Source organism: Balaenoptera borealis, assembly GCF_965194805.1.
Source record: "Balaenoptera borealis genome assembly, chromosome: 3".
NCBI lineage: Eukaryota > Metazoa > Chordata > Mammalia > Artiodactyla > Balaenopteridae > Balaenoptera > Balaenoptera borealis.
In genome coordinates, this window is record NC_138866.1 from 70,978,472 (window position 1) to 70,991,643 (window position 13,172).

A 13,172-nucleotide genomic window follows, 5' to 3' on the forward strand; every position below is an offset into this window, starting at 1 on the left:
TATAATTAATACTTCATATTGAAAAAAATGAAGTAATAAGATACTCTGTTGTCTGTTCACATCAGAGGATACAAAAATAACTTTTGGCAAGTGAGCTGGAGAACTCTGAAGAACTTCTGAGCCTCACCTTTATCCCCAAAGTCACATTTCTCTCTAAATATATTGTGGCATGCTGAAACTATTTATTTAAATAAGATACTGTGCTACTTGTTCTCAGCATCATGATCATAGGAAAACTAATGTACAGGGAGAGTATAGACTAACAAGGTGTATTCGTGGTAGATTTGTATATTCTTTCCTGACAAAATATTGCCATTTTTTTTTCCAATGCGATAAAGGGCATTTATGGAACCCACATCTAACATCACACTCAGAAATGAAAAACTGAAAACTAAAAAGCTAATAAGATTTCTCCCTAATAATATCAAGAACAACTGCTTTCTCCACTGCTATGCAACACTGTGCAAGTAGTTCTAGCCAGAATAATTGAACAGGGAAATTTTTTAAAGAGTATCCAAATTGGAAAGGAAGAAGTAAAATTTATCTCTGTTTGTAGATGACATAATCCCATATGTAGAAAACCCCAAAGAATCTATAAGAAAACTACTGGAACTAATAAACAAATTCAGTAATATTGTAGGGTATAAGATCAACACACAAAAATCAGTGTGTTTCTATATACCAGCAAGGAACAATCCCAAAAGGTAATTAAGAAAGCAATTTCATTTGCAATAGCACCTAAAAAAAAAAAATACCTAGGAGTAAATTTAAGTAAGGAGATGAAAGATTAAAGAAGACATAAATAATTGGAAAAGCATCCCATGTTCATGGGTAAGAAGACTTAGTATTGTTAAGATGCCAATACTGCCCAAAGCAATCTACACATGTAATTAAATACCCATTAAAATTCCAACAACCTTTTTTGTAGAAATGGAAAACCCAGTCCTCAAATTCATATGGAAAAGCAAGGGCCCAGAATAGCCAAAGCAGTCTTGAAAAAGAACAAATTTGGGGACTTATGTGTCCTGATTTCAAAAATTACTACAAAACTACAGTAATCAAAACAGTGTGGTACTTACGTAAAGATAGAGATATAGATTAATGGAGTATAATTGAGAGTCCAGAAATAAACCCATATATCTGAAGGTATTTGCAAATTATATGATAAGGCTTTAATATCTAGAATATATAAAGAACTCCTAAAACTCAACAACAAAAAGACAAACAACCAAAAGAAACCATGGGCAAAGAGTGTGATAGACATTTCTCCACAGAAAATATACAAATGGCCAGTAAGCAATGAAAAGATACCCAACATCATTAGTCATTAGAGAAATGCAAATCAAAACTGCAATGAGATACCACCTCACATTCATTAGAATGGTTATTATTAAAAAACAATAATAACAAGCGTTATTGAGGAGGTAGAGAAATTGGAACTCTTGTACATTGATGGTGGGAATGTAAAATGGTGCAGTTGCTGTGGAAAACAATTTAGCTGCTCCTCAAAAAGCTACATAGAGAATTACCATATGACCCAGCAATTCTACTACTAGATATATGCCCAAAAGAACTGAAAAAGAGGGACCTAAGCAGATACTTGTACACTAATGTTCATTGCAGCATTATTCACAACAGCCAAAAGGTAAAAACAAGTGTCCATAAATAGATAAATGGATAAACAAAATGTTTTATATATACTCAGTGGAAAATTATTCAGCCACAGAAAGGAATGAAGTTCTGGTATATGCTTCAACATGAATGGATAAAATATTATGCTAAATGAAATAAGTCAGATACAAAAGAACAAATATTGTATGATTCCCCTTATAGGAAATATCTAGAATAGGCAAATTCATAGAAACAGAAAGTTTAGAGGTTACTAGGGGATATAGGGAAGACATGGTGATTTGTTTCTTAAGGGTTACAGATTCTCTGTTTGGGGTGATAAAATAATTTTCCAAATAGATAGTGGTAATATTTGCACAATCTTGTGAATATATTTAATGCCACTAAATTGTGTGATTAAAAATGGTTTAAATGGCAAATTTTATGTTATGTATAATTTACAATTTAAAAATATTTTGTCATTTTATATTAATTCAGTGTATATAAAACTGCCACAATTAATACATTTTAAATATCTTTAATGTAATAATTTTAAAAATAAAGGATTTCATATACTCTTGAAATTTTTATCATTTTCCCAAACTTTACAAATTTACCTTCCCATATTCCTTCTCCCAGCAACTTAATGGGTCACAAATCTTCATGCTTCCTCTATGTTCATTTGATATGGTGCATATGATCAACTGTATAACAATTGTTATCATTCTTTGACTTGAATAATTCACTCTCAAACTCTATGCAAATGTGGGCTTTGCTTTCATATTGGATTTGCTAATGCATTAATCTCTATTGGCTCTGAAGGTAATAACTTATGTCATATGGTAGGAGTGGGGCTATCACCAGAGATGCTCATCTTCTTCTTGTCAGCTTATAGCAGCAGCACTCTTCAGATCTGGTTACTATGCTGCATGTCCAGTGGTATGTTTTGCTCCTGACTTTTGAATGACTTTGATTAGCTCTGCATGCCACCACTGGTCACACTTTGAGTTTCTGAGCTTGATTTGATATCACATGTTTGTTGCAAGCTGTGTCCCCAGCTTCCAAGCATGGTTCACAAAATTCTGCAAGTGAATTCCTACTAGTCTGTAAGGAATAGCTAGAAAAATTCCAAGCGCCATTTTTCTTATAGCAGAAATTTAAGAGTACAAATTAGTGTCAAAAATGTTGACACTGATTGGGAGTGGAGGCAAAGTCAGGAAGTCTATTTTATATATACTCATAAAAATGTGATTACATTTTAAATAAAATTTAATCATGGCAGTTTTTATATTCCTAAAATCCATAATGGAAGTCAAAAGGTAATAATGTCAACCAAACTAGGATTGCTATAATTCTGTTCCTTCGTCTGGAACATACTCTTTTTCTGTCTCATTTTGTCTAAATTTCTATTTGTATTTTTATGTATGTGGAAGGTTAGTTATGTTTCTCAACCTTAGAGAAGTGGCCCTCTGTAAAGGATGTCCTATGTGTCCCAGCAGTACACTCCCCTCTTGTCACCCAAGGGCCAGGGACCAGCTGGTCCCAGGATAGGTTCTGATCTGTGTTTGCGGACTTAGTTCCACAGGCTGCTGGGTTATAGTTTTCTTGCCTCTGGTGTCTGTGCCATGGTGGGTGAGGCTGGTCTAGAGGCTTGTGCAGGCTTCCTGGTGGGAGGAGCCAGTGCCTGCCCACTGGTGAGTGAAGCTGGGTCTTGACCCTCTGGTGGTCAGGGCGATGTCAAGGGGTGTGTCTAGCAGTGACTGGGTTCAGGAAGTCTTTAGACAGCCTGTCTGCTGCTGGGTGGGGCTGTGTTTCCTCCCTGCTGGTTGTTTGGCCTGAGGCATCCCAGCACTGGAGCCTACAGGCTGTTGGGTGGGGCCAGGTCTTAGTGCCAAAATGGTGGCTTCCAGGAGAGCTCATGCCGATGAATATTCCCCAGTACCTCCACCACCAGTGTCATTGTCCCCACAGTGAGCCACAGCCACTCCCCCCACCTCCTTAAGAGACCCTTCAAGACCAGCAGGTAGGTCTGGTCCAGGATCCTATGAAATCACTGCTTTTGCCCTGTGTCCCAGTGTGCACAAGACCTTGTGTATGCCCTCCAAGAGTGGAGTCTCTGTTTCCCCGGTCCTGTGGAGCTCCTGCACTCAAGCCCCGCTGGCCTTTAAAGCCAAATGCTCTGGGGACTTCTCCTCCTGATGCCAGACCCCCAGGCTCAGGAGCCTGACATGGGGCTCAGAACTCTCGCTCATGTGGGAGAACTTCTGCGATATAATTGTTCTCCAGTTTGTGGGTTGCCCACCCAGGGGGGTATTGGATTTAATTATATCATGAGTGCACCCCTCCTACCATCTTGTTGGGTTTCTTCTTATGTCTTTGGATGTAGAATATCGTTTTTAGTAGGTTCCAGTCTTTTTTGTCAATGGTTGTTCAGCAGTTAGTTGTGATTTTGGTGTGCTCGTGAGAGGAGGTGAGCTCAAGGTCCTTCTACTCTGCCATCTTGTCCTCCATCCCAGGATTACTATAATTCTGGACGTAGCATAAACCTGTGCTAAAGATGAATGAACAACTAGTCATCATCATAACTATTAGTAGGATCTTTTGCATGACCTCAGAAGTTAACTGGAAATGAATTACAATTATTATTTAGAATTTTCAGATATGTCTGCTTTCAAACCTCACAGTTCTTTAGAACTTAGAGTCTCCTAAACTCCTGATGTTACTTTGTGGGAATTGCTATTTAAAAGTAAATGAGTATGCCATTTGCATGCATAGGACAGAGACTGAGTGAGTGAGAAGCTGGACATCTACTCTGTCATTCATTCTTTCATCTTAACTTCTTTGAAAAACATGAGTACTTTTAGAGTTTTCTGAAAAGTATACTTTCATCCTTTGGCTTAATTGGGTATATTTTAATGTTAAAGCATGTTCTATAAACAGATACTCAAGCTTCACTATATTGATTTGGGACTAAGACATGTTATGATGGCCCCCTACAGATTTTTACAGTTTAGAAGTAGAGACATGATTGTGTAGAGAGTTAATCACCAGAAGAAGAAAAGCAATTATTACTTTGTATTATGAGATGTCAATTCCTATGATTTCCTTTTCTAAAAAACCCTCTTCTTGAAATAGTATACTTTTCCCCTAATAATTGTAGGGTAGGGGGAAGCTTTATCAAATGTGCAAAACTGTACAATGTTATAAAAGCTGCAATTACAAATTGAACTTACTTTTTATGGCAGTTTTTCTAAGTGCTTTTGTTGATCTGAAAATTTGTTCTAAAAACTTTGCTAATAGCCCACACAATTATTAACCACCTCCTATGGTGGTCTGTTCTCTGTAAGAAGGGTCAGTCTTTCTTTCATTTTATGCCTGATTTGAAATAAATCTGTGAAGTGATATTAATAGTATGACTCAATGCATTAAAAAAAATTATCAAGCTTGGGTGAAAATTATTTTTCCATCATCAGGCTGAAATATATGTGACTTTCTTAAAAGGATGTAATTTGGTAGCTGGCCTAACATTACATTTTCAGAAGGTATGTGTTGTAATGGAAAAAATATGGTATTGGACAAAATCTTCTCTCTGCATTTGTTAGTTACGTTTCCTTGGCCCAGCTGCTTTCACTTCTTTACCTGTAAGTTGAAGAAAATATTATCTGCCTTGGTAATTGTGAGCATTAAATGAGATACCATATAATACATTATATAATACATAATTATATTAATAAAATATTAAATATATGTATTATAAATTATATTATATGTATACTTTTATTCTCTTTTTAAATAATTTACATTTTGTTCTAACCTGAAATTTGTGATAAATATTATTACTACTGATTGATACTGTATACTTTACTCTTAATAGTTAAACTAAAGGAAAGTTAATGAGCTAATGTTTTTGCTTTTTTTAAACCACAAAGACATTCACACAATTAGATTACCATGATTATAGATTGAGAATAAAGAATTACTGTAAATCGCTTTATTCATTAAAAAATTATACTCTTTATTTTAGTTTTAAAAATAAAGCCTACGTGCACTTTTAAACCTTAAGAAAGCATTAAAGGAACATTTTGCCTGTTGATTCTGGCCTCAGATTCAGAAATAAAGGGGAAAAAAGCCAGAATAGATTTCACAGAGGTCAACCATCCCCTATGGTTGTCACTAGGAATCTGTCTATTGCTAGTTTATATGGTTGCAACAACCTTGCTTAGCTGGTTATCCAGCCATTGAGGAGTAGAAGCAGCAAAGTAGAAGTAAAGAGAGGAGCCTGCTAGAATCAGGTGTACCAACAAACAGCAGGGGTAAGTGGCAGGAAGGAAAAGAATATGAAAACTAAAAGAACAAATACCAATCACAGAGCACCATTTCTATAAGGATAAATAGACATACATAGCCAAAGAAAGCTTGAGTTTTCCACTTTATTACTGTCCGGAACTATATAGCTTTTCCCAAGTATTATGGAAATGTTAAATATATTTGAAAATATGTAGCAAACTGGGAGATATTTCTTAAACATGGTAGAAGCTAAATGTTATGTTGAAAAAAATAAACCCTATCCATTCAGAATATTAGCTATCCAGATCTAGTAATTTCTCGGTGCTGTAAGTAGCTGCCATCTTACTCAAAAAATTATATATCATGTTTTGTTTTAAACCTCAGTTTTTGCCTATTGCAGAGTTAATTGGCATTTCCATTTTCTTAGTTCTTTTTGAGGCCAACAACATTGTCTATAGGTTGTCATAGAATTATTAATACTCGACTAGATTTTTGGTATTAATTTTTCATTTTCAATGTTTCACTGATATTCATTCAACCAGATTTCTTACTCTAGACTGACACTAATATTTCCTAAAGAAATATCTTATCATAAGATACTGAGTTATATTCTCAGTAGGAGTATAAACTGATGCATTTTCTTACATCCAAACAAAATGTTTGCTAATTTTCATTGTAGTTGACCATTGGAAATAAGTGGATCAGATTGTTAGTATATACCCATTATTCTAAACCAGACTCATTCTGGTTGAAATAGGTCTCAGGTATCTAAAAAGTTTTAGACTGTATTTTATACAGCAAAAAGCATTCCTTTTTTTCCCCCTAATTTTATTCTTTTAGGTAGATTACATTTTTAGAGTTTACTTTTCTATTCTGGGAAGAAAAAAACTACTGAGCTATTCATTATTTTTCCTATTACCTTTCTCAAAGCCTTTTTAAAATCAAGTATTCTTTTTATTGACATTATAATTTATAACTTATTATAGTTTTTTAAATCATTTCCCAAAATATATCTCATTTGTACATACATTGACTCATCTTGTAAACCCAAAGAGGCTTACTGGTTTTATAGACATTTTATAGGTAAAAAGGTCTTAAAGTCAATCATATGTTTTCGATTCACAGGTAAGAAAATTAGACTCAGGGAGTTATGCATTATTCAAAGAATACTTCTTGAGTGTATACAGTGTGCCAGGCACTATTCCAGACACTGAGAATACAGTAGTGAACATGACAGACAAGGTCTCTTTTATACTTTATTTTTGTCTTTCCTTATCCTGATATTGTCCTCAAATTTTTTCTGTAGTACTAATTTCATTTCATATCCTCTCTCTATATTTTTATTTGTTTTATGTATAGTATCTGTCTGCTGAACTAGAGTAGGAACGCCATGAAAGCAGGTTTGTCTGTTCGGTCATTGCTGTATCTAGTGTAATACTTAACATTTAGTGGGGAATCAATAGATTTTTGTCAAATGAATGAATGAATTGAATTAAATGAGGGCCATATGGTATCCTGAAAGCCAAATGAAGTGTTTTTAGAACAGACTGGTCAACTCTGTCAAATGCTGCTGATGGGTCAGACAAGGTAAAGACACGAAGATTGGATTTACCAAGGTATGGCTGTGATAAGTGATTTTAGTTGAGTAGTGGGACAAAGGCCATCTTGGAGTAGAGTCAAGAAAAACAGGAATGGGTGGTGAAGAAGTAGAAAGAGGAGATATATCTCTATGAATTGTTCAAGGAATTTTGAGGGATAAGGAAATTGAGCTGTAACCAGAAGAGGGGTATGCGGTCAGGGAGCGCTTTAAAATGTTTTTCTTTTCTTTTTTTTTTTCTTTTTTTTTTTATAGCAAGTTCTTTTTATTTTTATTTTATTTTATTTTTTTAAAATTTATTTATTTATTTATTTATTTTTGGCTGTGTTGGGTCTTCGCTTCCGTGCAAGGGCCTCCTCCAGTTGCGGCAAGCGGGGGCCACTCTTCATCTCGGTGCGCGGGCCCCCCACTGCCGCGGCCCCTCCCGTTGCGTAGCACAGGCTCCAGACGTGCAGGCTCAGTAGTTGTGGCTCAGGGGCCCAGTTGCTCCACGGCATGTGGGATCCTCCCAGACCAGGGCCCGAACCCGTGCCCCCTGCACTAGCAGGCAGACTCCCAACCACTGCGCCACCAGGGAAGCCCTGTTTTTCTTTTATTATAAAAATTTCAAACATACAAAGAAGAAAGAACCTCTTTCATGTTTGTTAATAATATCAAGATTTTGGCATATATATTTCATTTACTCATTTTTGTTGTTGCAAAAATATTTTGAAGCAAATCCCAGTCATTTTAGCTGTATATACTTCAATATGCATCTAAGAAAAGAGAGGGAAAAGGCACTTTCTTACACAACCTGATGCCATAGTCACACCTATTAAAATTAACAGTAATCCTTTGATACTATTTAATACCCAGTTTTTATGAGATTGCCACAATTATGTTTAAAATAAAAGTTGTTTGAATTTAGATCCAGTCAAATTCTGATTCACCTTTGATCATTGTATCTTTTAAGACTCTTTAAGTCTAGAGAACAGTCTTTCCTATTTTGACGAAACTAGATTAATTATCCTGTAGCCTGTCTTACATTCTTGATTTGTATCTTTTCTTCTTCCTGGGTCATCTAATTTATTTCTCCGTTTTCAATATTATTTGTAAACTGTTACCTAGTGCTAAATGTTTGATTAGATTTAGGTTCAGCTATTTTGGGATACATACTTTATAGTTGGTGGCCCCTGCTTCATATTACATCATGGCAAGAGGCGTATGTTTGATTTTCACACTCTTAGTTATGCTAATGTTGATCAGTGAAGTCAGTTGGTGACTGCCAGATGTTTCCGTTGAAATTTGCCCATTAACCTTTCATCTTATGATTTTATGACCTTTGCCTAAATCAGTTATTTCATTTGCTTTACCAAAGGATAATTTTCTATTTCTGTCATAAAGGAGGGATCTTTAAAAATTGAAGAAATTATAACATGTTTTTCTGCTGATAGGCATGATCTACTAGAAAAGGAAAAATTATGATACCTGGAGAAACACTGGGCTTGGTAGTTAAGAGGGGATGGGGTCTACTGCACAGGTGATAGAATGCCTTAGGTAGGAGCAGGAACAGTTTAAGTGACTTGTCTGAGGTTATAGTAGCACAGAGTGGATTTATTTTATTAAATGTATATCAGAATTTTGCTTTGGAATCTTATAATTGTACCTAATTTTAGAAACATGCATATTCAGTTGATGATATTGCATGTGAAGTAGAAACCTAAAGCTATTTTGAATTTCACTGCCTATATTTGACCCTACTTGTTAGGGTTTTTCTAATTTTTTCTAATTTCTCCCTTAAAATTAATGGTGTCTTATACACCTGTATCTTTACTTTATAAAAAATATAAGCATATACTTTTATGTAATTTTTCAGCTTTTGTTGCTAGTCTGTTGCAAAGAGAAGTAAATGCTGCTGTTAAACAAAATGATGAATAACTCGCAGTTCAGTTTAGACACTAATGGATCCTAAAAGCCTGTAAGATGACAAAAAACAGCAACTTTTATGATTTATAGGCTAATTTTTGTTACACAGTTTGGTCATATACCTGACAGTCTTCCCTCTTTGTGACTTTCTCCTAAAAATTATAGTTTTGTGTTACCTAAGTGAAAAGTCCTTTAGAGTTCAGTAGAAGAATATGACAGCATCTCTTCTGAGGATTGCAGCAGTTCCCATTGGTGGAATTACAATTTCCTTTTTTTTCCTTTTTTTTTTTGTAGTAGTTCTAATGGTAGTGGTATAGTTTAATCTTGAAAGAATATTTATTGCAACTTTGGACCTATAAACTATCTCCAAATTGTCTCATACATGCTTTGTGAAATTTAGTTTTAGACAATCATATTTCTTTATGGCTCAGTGATTTCCATTTACCACTTGTTAGTCATACAGTCTGAAGAGTATTGGGGTTATTGTGTTGTCTGACACAGTATGTATTCTGTTAAATTTGAATTTTAAAAGCAACATGGATTATATAGTCCCTTTAGTTACTTAGTACCATGTTTTATTTTTTAAAAATCTCTGTTGAGGTTTGACTGACTTCCTTTTCTGTCTTGGCGTCCCCAAAGGAGCCCTCCGTAGTTGTCTCCAAAAGCAGGAATGTAATCTGATCTGTGTTTTGTATTGTCTGCTGACTTAGATGAGAACATTTTGCATGAGCTACATTGATCAGTTCTCATCCTTTCTAGTCAGTTATTGGACAATTAATACAACCTTGTAAAGACTCCCTAGAGTATCCCTAATAAACTAGATCGTTTTACCCAGGAATAGATACAGAGATACATCAAGATATTCAAGGATGAGAAAAGCTGATTAGGAGAAACAGGAAATATTAAGCCTTCACACTCACGGTATGTTTTTCAGATTGTCTCCATCCTTACAATTGAAAGGTATTGCTCTCTATTGAAATATTTTGTACAAATTAGGAAATGGTAGCTTTTCATAAATTTACATCTTCATTGTTTAAAACAGGAAAGTTTAATTTAGGTGGATTCATATAATATTATTCATATAATATTATTTTATTTCTGCTCCTAATTCTTGTGATCTAATTTTCTAAAGGTAAGAGTGATAATCTTTTACTATTCTTTTAAAAATTTAAAACTGCTAGGAAAATGGTTTATGTGGCAATTAATCCTTAAAGCAGTGTAAACTCCATGCAGTTTTTTTAATGTGTGTAGTTTCACACTTTTGTCCTTCAAAATGTACTTTAAAAATATTTTATAGAGTGGCTTAGAATTTTGAAATTGTGGTATGAAGAGGATACATGCTAAGTACTTGAAAGTTTTCATATTAGTTCAAAAACAAATATTTTATAAATTTTAAAATACCATTCTTTTGACTTTTTGATAACTGTTTAGTAAAGGAATAGTTACGTCTGAGAAGTAAGTTTATGTGCTTGTTGTGTTGGGCTGCTCAGCAGAATATTACAGTTTAATATCAGGATGCCCCAGGGAGGCTCAAAATAGTCTGAAAGGCTAACTAATCATTTGTTTTTTGTTTTTTTTTTAATCTTTTTTTTTTTTTTAATTTTTATTTATTTATTTATTTATGGCTGTGTTGGGTCTTCATTTCTGTGCGAGGGCTTTCTCTAGTTGTGGCAAGCGGGGGCCACTCTTCATCGCGGTGCGCGGGCCTCTCACTATCGTGGTCTCTCTTGTTGCGGAGCACAGGCTCCAGACGCGCAGGCTCAGTAATTGTGGCTCACGGGCCCAGCTGCTCCGCGGCATGTGGGTTCCTCCCAGACCAGGGCTCGAACCCGTGTCCCCTGCATTGGCAGGCAGATTCTCAACCACTGCACCACCAGGGAAGCCCTAATCATTTGTTTTTATTGCCCTCAGGTATATCTGTAAAGTATGAAATGGGTTAAAGGACCTGCATATTAGACGCAACCAATTTCATTTTAGTCTTGTCTCACATCATGTGTCTACATTTTATTCACCAGATATGAAGCAAATAATATTAATAGTATCTTTATCAATTATTCATCAATTTCAAATTAAAAATAGTTTAACATGTTTTTAATTATGATATTATATCTTTTTAAAATTACATAATCAGTAAAAGCAGGGTTGATTCATTTTCCGATAAATATTTGTCATGGACCTCTCATGTGCCAGGGACTGCTCTAGGCTTTGGGGAGACTATAGCACAAAACAAAACAGACTAACTGTCCTCCTAGAGGCTTGCATTCAAGTAGAAAAGTAAAAAAATAAACAAATACAAAATGTCAGATAGCATTGTTGCTGTGATTAAAAGAACAGGGTAAGTGAATAAAGGGTGGTAAAAATTCAGAAATTTACCTACTATGTAAACTTTCCAAGACTCCTTCTCCCCACTGATTTAAATGCTGTTTTTACTGTAGACCAACCATATGTGCCGTCCATGTAGACACCTCCATTATTTTTCATATCATAGTATCTTATAATTCTCTGGCTTGATGTCTGTTCTTTGCCCGTAAGAGTATGTGCTTTGAAAGTTGGGTGCATAGATCTTCACATCTGTGTTACCAGTTTCTAACCCAAAGTTCTTTTATACGTGCTCAGTAAGTATTGGTTATATCAGTGAATGAATGATATACTCAGAACTTCTCAGGATTTCTGGCTCTGCTGCCCTTTTTGGGATTTAGAGTTCTACATTTTACATTATTTTATTGGCATTAGTATATCATCCTTTTTTTTTTAAATTAGGTACACATCTTTTCTTTTTTTATATACATCTTTATTGGAGTATAATTGCTTCACAGTGTTGTGTTAGTTTCTGTTGTACAACAAAGTGAATCAACCATATACATACATATATCCCCATATCCCCTCCCTCTTAAGCCTCCCTCCCACCCTCCCTATCCCACCCAACTAGGTCTTCGCAAGCACTGAGCTGACCGCTCTATGCTATGCAGCTGCTTCCCACTAGCTATCTATTTTACATTCGGTAGTGTATATATGTCCATGCCACTCTCTCACTTCATCCCAGCTTCCCCTTCCCCCACCACCCGTGTCTTCAAGTCCATTCTCTATGTCTCCATCTTTAGTCCTGCCCTGCCATTAGGTTAATCAGTACCATTTTTTTAGATTCCATATATATGCGTTAGCATACGGTATTTGTTTTCCTCTTTCAGACTTACTTCACTCTGTATGGCAGACTCTAGGTCCATCCACCTCACTACAAATAACTCAATTTTGTTTCTTTTTATGGCTGAGTAATATTCCATTGTGTATATATATGCCACATCTTCTTTATCCATTCATCTGTTGATGGACATTTAGGTTGTTTCCATGTCCTGGCTATTGTAAATAGTGCTGCGCTGAATATTGTGGTACATGACTCTTTTTGAATTATGGTTTTCTCAGGGTATATGCCCAGTAGTGGGGTTGCTGGGTCATATGGTAGTTCTATTTTTAGTTTTTTAAGGAACCTCCATACAGCATTTTTGAAGAACATACCAAGTAAGAAGGGAAGTTTTCTGAAAATTAATCTTTTATCCACAGGTACTACTGAACGAGTGTGCTTGATCCAGGGAACAGTTGAAGCACTGAATGCAGTTCATGGATTCATTGCAGAAAAAATTCGAGAAATGCCCCAAAATGTGGCCAAGACAGAACCAGTCAGCATTCTACAACCCCAGACCACCGTTAACCCAGATCGCATCAAACAAGTGAGTGTTTAGTTGGGAAATCAAAGACTAACATCCACAGTGTAGTATGA

The 13,172-nt window shown here is 35.4% G+C and overlaps 1 protein-coding gene and 1 long non-coding RNA gene across 7 annotated transcripts in view; both read left to right on the forward strand.

Moving 5' to 3' along the window:
- LOC309625149 overlaps positions 1-13,172 on the forward strand; it is a 583,598-nt gene that overhangs the window by 156,756 nt on the left and 413,670 nt on the right. The gene's annotated exons all lie outside the window — the stretch shown is intronic.
- The window catches only part of NOVA1 (NOVA alternative splicing regulator 1), a 142,228-nt gene that overhangs the window by 93,873 nt on the left and 35,183 nt on the right, over positions 1-13,172 (forward strand). For all 6 annotated transcript variants that reach the window (XM_082388612.1, XM_082388611.1, XM_082388616.1 and 3 more), the window contains one exon: positions 12,956-13,122. In XM_082388612.1, the coding sequence (XP_082244738.1) occupies positions 12,956-13,122 (167 nt within the window). The remainder of the gene's footprint in view (positions 1-12,955; positions 13,123-13,172) is intronic.